The sequence below is a fragment of the Mandrillus leucophaeus genome, unplaced genomic scaffold (assembly GCF_000951045.1).
Source record: "Mandrillus leucophaeus isolate KB7577 unplaced genomic scaffold, Mleu.le_1.0 Scaffold629, whole genome shotgun sequence".
Classification (NCBI taxonomy): Eukaryota; Metazoa; Chordata; class Mammalia; order Primates; family Cercopithecidae; genus Mandrillus; species Mandrillus leucophaeus.
Window position 1 is genome coordinate 113,359 of NW_012106797.1, and position 16,231 is coordinate 129,589.

At 35.4% G+C, this 16,231-nt stretch overlaps 1 protein-coding gene across 1 annotated transcript in view; it reads left to right on the forward strand.

Annotated features, from left to right (window-relative positions):
• The first annotated feature begins 489 nt into the window (after positions 1 to 489).
• The window catches only part of SLC9C2 (solute carrier family 9, member C2 (putative)), a 92,294-nt gene continuing 76,552 nt past the window's right edge, over positions 490 to 16,231 (forward strand). Inside the window, exons 1-5 of the mRNA XM_012000447.1 lie at positions 490 to 616; positions 2,577 to 2,677; positions 4,532 to 4,660; positions 11,379 to 11,544; positions 15,823 to 15,939. Coding sequence (XP_011855837.1) covers positions 490 to 616; positions 2,577 to 2,677; positions 4,532 to 4,660; positions 11,379 to 11,544; positions 15,823 to 15,939 — 640 coding nt within the window. The remainder of the gene's footprint in view (positions 617 to 2,576; positions 2,678 to 4,531; positions 4,661 to 11,378; positions 11,545 to 15,822; positions 15,940 to 16,231) is intronic.

A 16,231-nucleotide genomic window follows, 5' to 3' on the forward strand; every position in this document is an offset into this window, starting at 1 on the left:
CCTTGCTCCTTTCCCCTCAAATAGTTCAGCCCATCAAATATTTTTGGACAGCCTATCTCGTGCTACATACTACGTGCACAGCCTTAAGGAAAGTTCAGGCCCTGACCTTTGAGAAACTCACTGTCCAATGGGGAAAGAAAGCACATTACTATATCATTACAATGGTAAGTGCACCAGTCAATGCACCCCCTCTCTCATATACATGTAACAGTACAGGGAGTAAACACTAACATTGCTGTTAGTGTTCCTATAAAATGTTCTTGGAGCAAAAGGTAGGGCAAGAGGTATTAGTGTGTGCCCTGTGACAAGAAGAGACATGTTCAGATCTGAGTGTGGCACAATCTTAGGTAGAAAGGGTATGGATTAACTGGGTCTTGGTAGGTCTTATGTTCTTTTTGCATGCTATACAGGTCAGTGTGCAGAAGTGAAAGTGTCCATAATAACCAAACCACTCCATCAAGTTAGGTCTGAGGAAAAGCAGCAGCAAAAATGAGTTCTTACATCTGGGCACAAAACAAAAGTAACGGACCTGATTTACTCTGCGGGCAGCCAGCTGACTACCTTATTGAAGAGGAACATTTCACAACGCTTGTATGTTTCATTGTTGTTTTGGGAGGTAGGTGGTTGTTTTTGAAACTCATCTTTCCTCTGCCCTGTGAACCTTCTGTCAATGTGGAAAGCCATCACAACTACATAACATCAAAAGAAGGGGCCCAGTGAACTGGCAAGACATGAGTGAATACTGTCAATCTCGCTTCATTTAATTATAAGTAGTGTCTATTCTATATTCCTGTATTCAGTAACATTTGCTGAGCATGGTAGTGAGGTAGACATGTAAGAAGAACAACTTAACTTCAAGGAGCCCTCTCATGGGGGAGATTGGCAAACACATAATTACTATGCAATGTGTTAAGTATAACTATAAAGGTGTGGTCAAGATTCTCTGCTCACAAGAAGGAGGAAGAGCTGTACACTGCCTGCCTGGCCAGACCTAACCTGACCAAAATATCTGAGGCGAGGGGAGGACAATGGGATCAAACACACAAATAGAGCCCAGGCATACAATTCATGACTTACATAATTGATGTCATTCATTTTGTCCATTTTATTATGGCTTTTGGTGTGATCTCTCTTCAGGGAAGATAAATAACCCACCCCAACCCCAAGAAGAAAATTAGGAAAGACTTCACGAATAAGGACCTCTTAAACAATGATTAAGAATTCAACAGGTATAGAGAATGATATTCATGCAGATCGAGTTACATATCCAACACACAGATGGTTTAGCCCACAATTCAACACTAGGGATTAGGAAAAAGGAAAAATAGCTGCTTTAAAATCCTTTCTGGAACTAGGAATACTATACAGAAACAAATAAACAAATGTGTATAAACTCCTTCAAGTTTACCCATTGTATCAAGGAGTGAAATTGCTTTCTTTGGGAATCTTTAATATACTCACTAATGACCTTGGTCCCTTTTGATATCACAAGGTGCTGATGACCATGGACTAGCTCTATATCCTTTGTAGAGACAAATGCTCCAGTAGTAAAGAGCATTGCAGAAATAGTGTAAAAAACATATCTTTATCTGGTCTTACCTATAACAAATACAGATGCTCCTTGATTATCAGGTCGTGTCCTAATAAACCCATCATAAATTTGAAATATTGTAAGTTGAAATGCATTAATACAGCTAACCTACTGAACATCATAACTGAGCCTAGCCTACCTGAAAAGCTTTCATAACACTTACATTCGCCTACAGTTAGGGAAAATCATCTAACGCAAAGCCTATTTTATAATAAAAGTGTTGACTATCTCATGTAATTTAGTAAATGTTGTACTAAACATGAAACACAAGAATAGTATGAGTACTCGAAGTACAGTTTCTACCAAATGTGTATCACTTTTGCACCATCCCAAAGTAAGTCGAGGCCTTCTGTATTCAATTAATATTTAATGATGTGGCTTAACTTATAACTGGAAGTCAGGAAATGCAGAATCTGGGATGCCAATGAATCTTACCCTAGGCATAAATTAATTGTATTATAGTTTATATATTGTCTCTAGAGGCAATGAAATTAGTAACTTCAGATAGAGTAGAGGTTTCAATGCAAGAAAGTGCAGATAGAGAATAATGAGTGGCTTTTGTTACTAGTGTCATGAAGGCAGTTTTCTCTATAGTTAGAGCTCAGTTAAATGTGTTTCTGGCTTTTGGGAAAATTTTAGAAATATGTCGCTGTAGCTTAGGATGAGGAATTATTAATAGAAGGTGTACTATGTAGATGTAAAATTGGGCTTTCCGTAATTTCTCACCATCAGATCCATTAGTAAGAAACCCATACATTATTCTGATGTGTCACTGGGCAGGCAAATTGGAAGCAGGCAAATCTGTGAGAGATGCCTCATCATGTGTCATATCCTTAAGAGACAGCATTTATAACAGATGTCAGTGATTCATCCACAAGAATATGACACTCAGAAGTTTAAAATTAAATAAATAGAGAAAAGAAATATTAATTAAATTGCTTTGAAACTTATCATGTTTAAATAACACATACATGTATTTCTTTAGGGCTTTTGAAGATGTGTTTAAAGAATTCCGAAGTCATTGTTTTGACGATTCTTTCTCTGTCGGGATTCGTGATAGGACAGATGGCCTACAGTTCTGTTGAGGTACTGTATATACAATAAATTAGAGACTAAATTAAAGGAAAAAATGCCAAAAATAAAGTCCACTCCCATCTCATCCCTGAATGCATGGAATGTTTTTTCTTATGGGAACAGCTACTCAAAAAGTTCTATCTGGTATTTAAAAATTTGAAAAACAAAAAAACCACACAGTAGAGGACACATCAATTAGGGAAGCTTCAAAAGAGCAGTAATAAGAGGAAAATGTGCCCAGGTGATGGCTCACGCCTGTTATCCCAGCACTTTGGGAGGCTGAGGTGGGTAGATCACTTAAGGTCAGGAGTTTGAGACCAGCCTGACCAACATGACAAAATCCCATCTCTACTAAAAATAAAAAAATTAGCTAGGAGGGGCGGCCCATGCCTGTAATCCTGGTGACTTAGGAGGCTGAGGCATGAGAATCTCTTGAACCCAGGAGACGGAGGTTGCAGTAAGCTGACATCACACCACTACACTCCAGCCTGGGCAACAGAACAAGACTGTCAAAAAAAAAAAAAAAAAAGAAAAAAGAAAACAAGGAAAGAAAGCAAGGAAAGACCATCCCGGCTAACACAGTGAAACCCCGTCTCTACTAAAAAATGCAAAAAATTAGCCGGGTTTGGTAGTGGGCCTGTAGTCCCAGCTGCTCTGGAGGCTGAGGCAGGAGAATGGTGTGAACCCGGGAGGTGGAGCTTGCAGTGAGCTGAGATCACACCACTGTACTCCAGCCTGGGTGACAGAGTGAGACTCCGTCTCAAAAAAAAAAAAAAAAAAAAAAAGGGCAGGGGGGACCTGCTTATAAAAGGTAGCAGTTATGTTCATCATGAGGCAAGGTCACTGCCAGATTAAATGTAAAACATGCTTCATATAATATGTACCATAGATACAAGAAAACATTCATTCACTATCAACCTAGTATTAACTTCTGATTTCAACTGCATAGCAGTGTGATCAATAACAATTTGCCTCCACTCATTCCTTTATTTTTTTAAAATGGAGATAATGCTTGTACCCATCTAGGATTGTAAACGCTTCTTCCCAATCTTCTGAAATACCACCAGTACTACTAGCTGACATCTTTAGAGTGTTTAATAAGTGCCAGGCTCTCTTTTAAGTGCTTTGTATTTATTAATTTATTAGTTTATTAACCCTTGAGTTAATTTATTCACTCTAACAGCAACCCATTGAAAACAGATACTCTATTTCCATTTTACAGATGAGCAAACTGAGGGATAGGGAGGTGAAGTAATGAAAGTTAAACTATCGATTGGGCCAAAATAAACTTTTTAGGAGAGAACATTTATAGCACTTCAATCGTTGTTGTTGTATTTTCCATTAATCTGTGTACAACCTTCATGATTTATGTCTTATGTATACAATCTGCTATTTTCTATGAATTATTTTTCTCTACTGACTCACTTAAAGATTTAAAAATCCTAAGCCAATGTCTGTGAAACAAGTACCTGTTTAAGATTCTTTCCCTCACCTAAAGCGAATTGAAATAAACATCTAACAGTCAAATTAAAAAATGCTTACCTGTGAATCACCAAAAATATTTTCTGATATCACCAACAGTAGGGATACCACTTTTGAAAATACTGATTGCACACCACAAGCAGTGTTTGTGTAGCCAAAAACCACTCAATTCTCTGGTGAATAGAGGTCTATATAGATAACTTATCTGGATGGCTAGATCAAGCAATCTACCACAAGACCCTTAAGACTGCCCTTGTAGATACTCTCTCATTAGCTGTATACTGAAAGGTTCTAAAATTTATATTGATTGACATAGCATCAACCTAATTTCTAATACTTGGAAATGGTAGCACACTAATTTCTTGTTTGTCTTTGTTACTTTAGGTGCACCAAATTGTCTACCCTCTTCTAAAAACATCAAGTTTTTCACTTTATTCTTACTTTTCACCTTTAATTATATTTATGGTTGCTTTGGATGTAGACTTTTATATACTCAAGAATATGTTTTGGCAGGTAAGATCACATTTAAAACAAAGTATGATCAATTCTTGCTTATGCATGTTGATAGAGAATATGGCTGCCTATATAGATGATTAATAATTCACAAAATCTCATATTTTGTTTGTTTTGCCCTCTTCATTCTACAGAACTACTAACTAAAAAGAGTTGAAGGGAGAGGAAAGGAATTAGTATTTGCTGAGTGACCATTGTGACTAGGCATTCTCAGTGTAAATATCAGAGTAAACATCATTTTCATTTTGCATATGAGCAAACTGAAGCTTAGAGGTCACAGATAAGGATAATAAATGTCAGAATCTGGATTCTAGTCCCACGTCTGACTTAATCTCAACTGTTTCTGTAGATTTGCCCATTTTCCCTGCAAAGATTGTTACTTGTGCCTTCTCTCTTTCTTTCTTAATCATACCTGTTGTACTGTTTTATTTCTTTTTTCAGAGAACACTTTATTTTGGTTTTATTCTGTTCTTTCTAACATCTTAAATTAATATTTGATTCATTTTTAGCTTTTTTTGTTTTCTGTGTGCATTTAAGGTTTTAAAATTTCTTTTTAGTGGTATCCCACATGTTTTGGTTTTTAGTGTACTCATCATCATCCAGTTCTACATTTTCTTACACTTTTTGATCCATTAATTATGTAAAAATTGTTTTGAATTTTCCAAATATGATGTTTTATTATTATTTCTCTTATCACACCATAATCAGAGAATGTGTTTTATATGTCAATTCTTTGATTTGTGAAAACTTGCTTTGTAGGCTTGTACATGATTTTTTAAAATGTTGCGCTGTAAAAATGTATATTCTCTATTTAGTGTAGGGGTCTAAATTTGTTCAGTAGATTGTTTTATTAATTATGAAGTTCAATCTTCTATGTTTTTCCCAATAGTGTTTTTCAGTTCAATTTAATAAGTTTCCCCTATCACTGTGGATTTATCAATTTCTCCTTGCAATTATGTCAGTTTTTACTTTATACAAATAGAGGTTGTTATTAAGTGTCTACAAGTATTGCTATTTTTCCCAGTTAATTTTTTTCTTATTATTTAGTTTCCCTTTTATCCCAAATAATGCTTTTTGCCTTAAAACAATTTTATTTGGTATTACTACAGTTACATCAGCTTTATTTTGGTATTTGCCTGCTATAATTTTTCCATCCTTTTGTTTTCAAGATTTTGGTATCTTTTTAAGAGTATACAGTTGGATTTTTTTTATTTTATACAGGTTGATAATTTGTGCTTCTTTTTAAAAACTAGTTTAGTCCATTAGTATTTATTGTAATTAAAAATAGATTTAGAAGAGAAAAGATTTGAACAGATTTGAGACACCAAGGAAGATATATGGATGGAATAAAAGCACTTGGAAAGATGCTCAACATGATAAGTCACTAGAGAAATACACACTAAAATCACAATGAGATACCACTATGTACCTATTGGAATAGCAACAACAAACCTGTTAATGCCAAGTGCTGGTGAAGATATGAAGACAATGAAACTTGCATACATTGTTAGAGAGAAGGCAAAATGGTACAACCACTTTGGGAAACAGTTTGGGAGTTTCTTATAAAGTTAAATACATACTTGCCACATGACTCACCAATCTCACTCCTATGTATTTACCCAAGAGAAATGAAAACTTATGTTTACAAAACCTCTACATGAATCTGTATAGTAGCTTTATTTATAACCTCAAATGTCTGGAAACAACTCAAACGTTCTTCAGCTGGTGAATGGATAAACTGTGGAACATCTTACAATGAAATATTACTCAGCAATAAAAAAGGAATGGAGTATCGATAGGCACAACAAGGAAGAATTTAAAATGCATTGTGCTAAGAGAAATAAGCCAGCCTCCAAGGGGTACATACAAATTATATAATTACATTCACAGACCTTCTAAAAATGGCAAAACTATAGGTCTAGAGAACATCATCGGTTGCTAGGGAATGGGGTTGGGGAAAAGAATTGACCACAAAGATGTAGCATGAGGAAATTTTTGGGAGTGATGTATCTGTCTTGTTTCTTAGTTTTGGTGTGATTACATAACTATATGCATTTATCAAAACCCATATTACTGTACACCCGAAGAGTAGATTTTACTGTTTATAAATTGAAAATAAAGTTTTTAAAAGAAATATATTTGAACTTTTTCTCATATATTATTTTATCCTTTTATTTGCCATGCTTTGTCTCATTCTTCCTTTTCTCAATTAATTGAATTAATTCAGTTTCCTTTATCCCTTTTGTTCCTTCTACTAATTTAAAAGTTTCATGTTCTATTTTTTGGTGGCAGGCATTTCTGGTTGCTTATCCAATATGCAGTCTCCCTCTCTTTCTCACTAACAGAAACTTAAAATTTTTCGTTTGGTATGGCAATAGTTCTAGTGTAAAATGTCATATTTCCAAGCATCCCTAACAACTTTGGTACCCTAAGAAGATAGTTTGGCCAATAAAAAATGTAGAAAAGTTTGCTGAATGGGCTTCTAGAAAGCCCTTAATAAGGGGGTTAAATCAGCTGGCATGTGCTTTTTGCTCTTTGCTTTACCTCTCTTTCTGCCTGGAGCCTTCCCAGTGGTCTAGAATGAGTATTCCTCTTGAGATTGTGAAGTAGTGAACATGAGAACAGGCACTATATATGATTGAACATAAAGAGAAAAAAGAGGCTGGGTCCTTAAGAGCACTGGGAGCCAACATACTAACATAAGGCTGTTTATTCTGGATTTAGGGTTACTTGAGGCACGGTGGCTCACGCCTGTAATCCCAGCACTTTGGAGGCCAAGGCAGGCAGATCACGAGGTCAGGTTTAGTAGAAACCCTGCTTTTACTGAAAATACAAAAAATTAGCCGGGCCTAGTGGCGTGTACCTGTAATCCCAGCTACTCGGGAGGCTGAGGCAGCAGAATCACTTGAACGTGAGAGACAGAAGTTGCAGTGAGCCGAGATTGCGCCATTGCACTCTAGCCTGGGCAACAGAGCGAGACCCCATCTCAAAAACAAAAATGAAAAACAAAATGACCAAAATCTCCATTTATTGACACTATAAGCACTCTTTTCTGTTAAATGCAGTCAAAATTGCTATATTCCTAAATACAATTCTCTTACTGGTTTCGTACATTTAAAAAATCTTACATTTTAATAATTATATTTGATTTAACAAGTCTAAAGCTAAATGTCTCTACCTTCCTCCAAATAAGGCAGGAACTTCAGAATGCTTTAATTATCCCTTCTCATCTTATATTTTATTACATTATTGACATAATACTACCATCCCTGAAATTAGTCATTGTCATTATTATTGCGATTGTAATGTTTTAGGTACCAGTGCTTCTCTACACTCATCTAAATGCTTACCAATTTCAATTTCTTTGCTCACTGCTCCTTCTTGCATCCAACTCCATCTTTCTGGATTCAGCTTCCTTTTTCCTGAAGTTTTGCTCTAGCAGCTTTTTAAAAATTATATTTTTAAATTGACTAATAATTGTACATAGTTATGGAATACATAGTGATCTTTCAATATGTATAATGTATAAATGATCAGATCAGGGTAATTAGCATATTCATCATCTGAAACATTTATTATTTCTTCATGTAGGGAACATTCAATGTCTTCCTTCTAGCTGTGTGAAACTATATAATATATTGCTGTTAACTATAGTCATCCTGCAGTGTTTTAGAACACTAGAACTTACTCCTATCTAGCTGTGATTTTGTGTCCTTTCCATTAAAGGTCTGTGAGTAGTCATCTTTTTAAATTTAGTGGTCTTTGTGGCCAGCATATCCACTGTGTATACATTATCTCCTGCCCGTTAGTCACTTAGTAGCCATCTCAGTTATCAGATAGAGCATACAGTATCACAGTGCTTGTGTTCATATAACCCTTATTTTACTTTATAATAGCTCCAAAGTGCAAGAGTAGTGATGCTGTCATGTGGTTATACTTGTTCTATTTTATTATTACTTATTGTTAATCTTTTACTGTGCCTAATTTATAAATTAAACATTATCATAGATATGTATGCATTTAAAAAAACTATAGTATATATAGGGTTGGGTACTATCCGTGGTTTTAGGCATCCACTGGGATCTTGGAACATATCCCTTGCAGATAAAGGGGGACTATTGTAGTTTCACTGTGATGTTTCTGGGTGTTAGTATCTTTTTATTTATACATATTAAGACTTCTTATGGTTACTAAATCTGAGAATTAATATATTTCATCAATTCTAGCCACATTTCGGCTATTATCTTTTAAATATTTTCTATACTCTGTTATTTTTATTTTTATTTTTTTGAGATGGAGTCTTACTCTGTTGCCCAGGCTGGAGTTCCATGGCACAGTCTTGGCTCACTGTGACCTCCGCTTCCTGGGTTCAAGTGATTCTCCTGCCTCAGCCTCCTGAGCAGCTGGGATTACAGGCATCTGCCACCGTACCTGTCTAATTTTTGCACTTTTAGTAGAGATGGGGTTTCACCACGTTGGCCAGGCTGGTCTTGAACTCCCGACCTCAGATGATCTGCTTGCCTGGGTCCCCCAGAGTACTGGGATTATAGGAGTGAGCCACTGCGCCAGGCTTGTTATTTCATTCTTAAATTCCCATTAGTTGTAGATTTTCCATCATATTCTCCATGATTTTTAATTCTCTGTCTTTTATCTCTCGGAACTCTATTGTATGTAATTTCCTCAAATTTAGTTTCTCATTTACTACTTTATCTTTAACAATATCTAACCTACTGCTAGGCTTAATTGAATCATAAACATTTTTAACCTTTATTCTTTTCCAATATATGCATTTAATGTTATAAGTTTCCCTTTAAGCACTGCTTTAACTGCATCCCTCTAGTTTTGATGCCTTATTTTCTTTATGATTCAGCAAAAATATTTAAAAACTTGGACAAAATGGGAAATTCCTAAAAATATGTAATTTGCCAAAACTTACACTAGAATTTCTTTTTATTTATTTATGTATCTATTTTTTTTTTTTTTGAGACAGAGTCTAGCTCTGTCACCCACGATGGAGCACAGTGGCATGATTACCCCTCACTGCAACCTCAACCTCCTGGGCTCAAGTGATCCTCCCGTCTCAGCTTCTGGAATAGCTGGGACTACAGGCACATGCCACCATGCCTGGCTAATTTTTTCTTATTTTTAGTAAAGGCAAGGTCTCGCTCTGTTGTCCAAGCTGCTTTCTAGACTTCTGGCCTCAAGCAATCCTCCTGCCTCAACCTTCCAAAATGTTAGGATTACAAGCATGAGCCACCGTGGCTGGTCTATTCTAGAATTTAAAAAGACCCAAATAGTCCTATAATCATTAAAAATTGAATTGGCAAATAAAAATGTTCCAAAAAAAAATGATACCTAAACTATTTTAAATGTAAGTTATGTGAACCAGTATGAAAGATAACACCAATCTTATGTCTTAAAGACAAGAGTAAAAGGGGAAATCCTCCCACACTTACTTTGTTTTATTTTTAGAGACAGAGTCTTGCTCTGTTGCCCAGGTTGGAGTGCAGTGGTAATATCATGGTTCATTGCAACTTCAAACTCCTGTGCTTAAGCAATCCTCCCACCTCAGTTTCCTGAGTAGCTGGTGCTACAGTTATGCACCACCATGCTCAGCTAATTTTTAATCCTTTTTTTTAGAGGTGGGGGTCCCACTATGTTTCCCAGGCTGGTCTTTAACTACTGAACTCAAGAGATCCTCTTGCCTTGCCTCCTAAAGTGCTGGGATTATGGGCATGAGCCACAGCACCTGGCCTCCTCCCTTACTTATTTTATAAGGCTTGTTTAACCTTAACGCCAAAACTATACAGAAATATTAAGAGAAAGAAAAAATCATAAGTCAATGTCACTCACAAACATAGAACAATTCTACACAAAATTTTGGCACAAATATATCCAGTAACATATAAATAATAAAAACATGATCAAGTTGTGTTTATTCCAGAACAAGTTAATTTAACATTTAAAAAATTCCTTAATGTAATTCATGCTCTTAAGAGATTTAAGAAGAAAAACCATATGACATTACGATAGATAAAGAAATAAAAGGACCTAATGGGCAAATTGTGGAAACCTCACAGAAAGTAAAACAAAAGACAGAGATGGAAAATAAGAAAAGGATTGAGTAACACAACTATTTTTTTCCTGAGGATAATTTTGAAAAATGAATACTTTCTTATACTTGGGCATAAACAATGTGTGCATAGAAATTACAAAACTCTGTAAATCACTTAATCTCAAGCATTTCATGGCCTCCCCTTTCTCTATTGCAGAACTACTTGTTTTACAATTAATAAAAGGTAAAGGGGGAGATTTTCTGTGAGTATTTTAGAGTCTTGGTATATAAATTTGTGTCATGTACTAGATACAATATGTCAGTAACAATTTACTTTCCAAACTAATCAGGATATGTTTTATATAGAAGCAGGAGAAATTTGCATTCTGTTTTAAGAACCTTTCAATATTGAGAACTATTGAACTAGAATAACAACAAGAAAGATAGTTGAGTCAGTCCTTTTAATAATAAGGTAGAATCTTGCTTATTTGAAGGGGGCGGTTTCTTTGTGGCAGGTGGTTAAACTAGAATACCTTTTAAAGTTATCTTCCAGGGTAATTGTATAACATTTACAACCAAGATCTGACTCTTAGGATATAAGTAAATGCCATCATGCCATCTTTAGATGTTAAGTCTAATACTGTGTTGTGAATTGGTTCACAGGTCTTGTTTACTGGATTAATTAGCTTTTCTACAGCAAGCATCATACTTGGATATGTGGTTATAAAATTCAATAAAGCTTCATGGGATTTGCAATCTTGCCTACTCTTTAGCATCACCCTTGGCATTACAGATCCTCTTCGTTCTGTGAATTCACTAAAAACTATTGGTATGTCACATTTATTTCTCTCTCTTATCTTGAAAATATAAGGGTACATTATTTTCTTTTGATTACATTTTTCTTGCATGAATTGTGCACCCGGAAGAATAAGAATCCGTGCTTTTTTTTTCACTTTGAGAGGTAGAGCACTGACTGACTTGAAGGAGACAGTGCAAATAAGACAACCACTAAGGAGATGAGATAAATAGCACCAATTATAATCTCCAAGGAACTTTTTCAGTTTTTTTCAAAGAAAATGTAACCTTCTAGAAGGTGATAAAAATTGGCATTCTTATTCTGTTCCAGTGAATTCTCAGCCACAAGGTAGATATTCTAAGTTGGTGAGTTTGTTTACCAATAAGAAGAAACATTAAAGATCCCTAACGAGACTATTCCAAGGCCTTGCTACCTCTTGTTAGAACTGCCTCCATTTGGAGTAGCTAAGGTTTGGCAGGTGGTGGAGGGGGTTATAGTTTATCTTCAAGAAAAGCGGTAAAGATATACTCTGCAACTCAAATATATTACTCAATAAAAGCTTATTCCCAAGAGGACTTGGAGTCCTGCACTACTTCCCATATTATTTGGTAAGGTGGAAGATGATTTCACTCTGAAATATTCCCCTATTGTCAGGTTTTTTTTTTCTTTGTTTCTTCTATAAACAACAACAACAACAAAAATGGGATACATGTGCAGAATGTGCAGATTTGTTACACAGGTATATGTGTGCCATGGTGGTTTGCTGCACCTATTGACCTGTACTCTAAGCTCGCTCCCCTCACCTCCACCCCGCAACAGGCCCCGGGGTGTGTTGTTCCCCTCCCTGTGTCCGTATATTCTCATTGTTCAACTCCCGCTTATGAGTGAGAACATGTGGTGTGTGGTTTTCTGTTCCTGTGTAAGTTAGCTGAGGATGATGGCTTCCAGCTTCAGTCATGTCCCTGCAAAGGACATGATCTCATTCCTTTTTATGCCTACATAGTATTCCATGGTGTATATGTGCAACATTTTCTTTATCCAGTCTATCATGGATGGGCATTTGAGTTGGTTCCATGTCTTTGCTATTGTAAATAGTGCTATAATAAACATGCGTGTGTATGTGTCTTTATAGTAGAATGATTTATATTCCTTTGGGTATATACCCAGTAATGGGATTACTGGGCCAAAAAGTCAGGTTTTATTAACACAGAAGTACCAACATGAATGGCTATATGCTATGGTTTCTGTTTTTTGACTCAGAAATATTTTCCTAACAAATTTTAAAATATCGGTTGTATTTAGTGGAAATATACTACCTTATGATTGGAGTGAGAAACCTCCAACCTTTCCAGCATATGATATTCTTATTTTCATACTCCTAGCTGGGAAAACATAAGGTTTTAGGCACTTTTGGAGGTTCTGTTCTAAATTGTTACAAGGTAGATATGTTTCTCAAAGACTCTGATCCTGTTCTCTTTTTTCCCTTTGCTCCTGTAAGTACAGTTTCTTTCTGTCTTTCCTTACCTGTCTTATTCTTTCAACCATTTGTATTTACCTCGTGTTTCATTACCTCATTTTTCTTCCTGCTGTCCTTTCTGCACTCTCTTGACTGTAAATGGTTATAATAAACTATAAATGTTATTTATTGCAGTTTCAACATTCAATTTTTTTTCAAAAAAGGGAATACAGTAGAAAGTCTTCTTTTCTTTTTCTTTTTTTTTTTTTTTGAGATGGAGTTTAGCTCTATACCCCAGGCTGAAGTGCAATGGCGCGATCTTGGCTCATGGCAACCTCCGCCACCTGGGTTTAAGTGATTCTCCTGCCTCAGCCTCCTGAGTAGCTGGGATTACAGCCATGTGCCACTACTCCTGGCTAATTTTTGTATTTTTTAGTAGAGATGGGGTTTTGCCATGTTGGCTAGGCTGATCTCGAACTCCTGACCTCAGATGATCCACCCACCTCGGCCTCCCAAAGTGCTGGGATTACAGGCATGAGCCACTGTACCCGGCTGAAAGTCTTCTATTTCTTTAAGACAAAACTAGTGAAGGTATTGGATTGGCTCTTAATTTATATATTTTTTTATGTCAGCAACACTCAGGAGGTTAGATGGATTCTGGATCCAGTAGCATTGTCTCCTGATAAGACAAATTTGACTTAATTTTATGGGGAAAGTCACTCTCACTTGTTTTGGGTGTTGGCTGGAGCATCATATTGTCTCTGTGTGTGAATTAGATAAATGGTTCTTCCTTCAAAACAGTTTTCTTCTATTTAATAGTCATAATACATTAATTTTTTAAAGGAAAAACTATTTTTTGCCAAATGCCTAAAATTATCATAATATACAGAACTACAATTTCTATAATGTTACTGGTGTTTCTTTTGATGAGGTGTCTGTCTGCACTGTAAACCTGTGCAACCTAAATCTAAGGTGGACTGGCCCAGTCAAAAATGTAGTAGACGTTCATATGTAAGTTAAAAGGAAATTGTCTATCCATTACCTGTTTTAAAAGAGTGTAAGGGCTTAACTCTTATTTTAAAGCAAATCTGGAAGAGGATCTTGTAAAGAAATAAAATACAGAGTGTTAGTATGATCTCAGTTGAGTAAAAAGAACCATATGCTTAGAAAAGGACTTCAACTTTAAAATGGTTATATCTGGGTCATCATAGAATTATAGAAGATTTGTTTTATTCTTTTCTTTTCCAAATTTTACGATGAATCAATATGAATTAGGTCCACATTAAGCCAAAAGAGAAGGTGGAGAGTAATTCTTGTTGTGTCTTACTATTAAAAATATAAATCAAATCCAAAACTTTATACACCAAGCCTTATACCTTACTTGTTCTGATTAGTTCACCAAATGTGAGAGAAGAATTAAAGGATTTCTTCACCAGATAAATCAAATGTGCTAGTAGTCTCTCAACCTGTTTAACCAGTATTTTTATGCCTTCTGTCATAGTCAAAGGTAGTAACAAGTAGTAAAATGAGATGATTGTGACTGTTAATGACAACAGATTAGACACCGCAGAAGAAAAGATGAGAGAACTTGAAGATGTAGCAATAGAAACTATCTAAAATGAAACACAGAGAGAAAAAGACCAGAAAACATGAAGTGAGCATCATTGTGCTGTGGACAACTTCAAATGACCTAATGTATGAGTCCCTAAAAGAAAAGAGAGGGAGGAACAAAAAATTTGAAGAAATCCTGGAGAAAAAGTTTCTAAATTTGATAATAATGAAAGCTACAGATTCAACAAGCTCAATAAACTGCAAGCCCAAGAATTATAAAGAAGACGACACAAAAAGCACATAAAAAGCAAATTCCTTAAAACCGATGATAAAGAGAAAATTTTAAAAATAGCCAGAGACAAAAGACACATTGTATTTAGAGGAACAAAAATAATGACAACAGACTTAGAATTCTACACTCAGTGAAAATATCTTTTGAAAGAGAAGGCAAAATGAAGACTTTCTTAAACATACAAAAGCTGAGAGAATTTATCATCAGCAGGCCTGCACTGCAAAATTGTTAAATGTCTTCTAGGCCAAAAGAAAATGATGTTAGATGGAAATTTGGCTGTGGAATTTTATCTACTCAAGCCTCTGGAAATCACACCCAATCTATTTTGGTCTCTATGTCTACCACGGACATTTCATATAAATCAAATCATAAAATATGTGACTTTTGTGTCTGGCTTCTTTCACGTAGTATAATGTTTTCAAGGTTCAGGTTGTAATATGTATCAGTAAGTACTTCATTTCTTTTTCTGGAGGAATAATATTCCATTGTAGGGATATATCACATATATTTATCCATTTATCGGCTGATAGACATTGAGTTGTTTCCACCTTTTGGCTCTTATGAATAATACTATTATGAATATTTATGTACAAATCTTTGTGTGCACATACATTTTCAATTACCTTGGGTATATACCTAGGAGTAGAATTGTTGTGTCCTATTTTGTACTTATTTCTAAAATGAGGTTATTTTGGAATCTGATTCAGGTTTATTCAAACTAAATGTGGTATCTTGAGAAGTACTTGTCTCATTCTGAAACTCAGGTACGGTTGAGACAATGAGCAATACAAGCAGTGCTATCGCCATGTTTCTTTGCCATTGCAAATACAGGAGGCGCAATATAGAAATATAAAAATGGTGATTGTGATTGTCTCGCAGATCTATCCCAGTCATAGTTGCCTTGTTCTTTCTTTTTTTCTTTTTCTATTCTTTCTCTTCTGTTTCTGCTTCCTGTGCAAGAACATTATTTTCATGTAGCATATTGAGTTATATTTTGTATTTCCTTTTTCAGGCATTTCTAAAATGTACATTGATCTCATTAGAGGAGAATCATTGATCATTTGTAGCATCACGTCAGTTTTTCTTGGAAATTTTCGGGGCAGCGGAATCCGCTTTTCTACTTTTAGAGGTAGGAGCATTTTTTTGGTCTGTATATTTTCTAAAATCATTCTCATTAAAATTAAAATACATTCAAGATGTTTTAACTTTGCTGCCTTTTCTATACTTTTGTGCTGATTACAATGATATATGAAGTAACAAGAAAAAATCATAGTTGGCCATCTGCATCCGTGGATGCAACTAACCGCAGATCACAAATATTCAGAACAACTCAACAAAAATAATGCAACAATAAAAATGCAAATTAAAATACAATACAGTATAATAACAATTTACATAGAGTATTTACATTGTATTAAGTA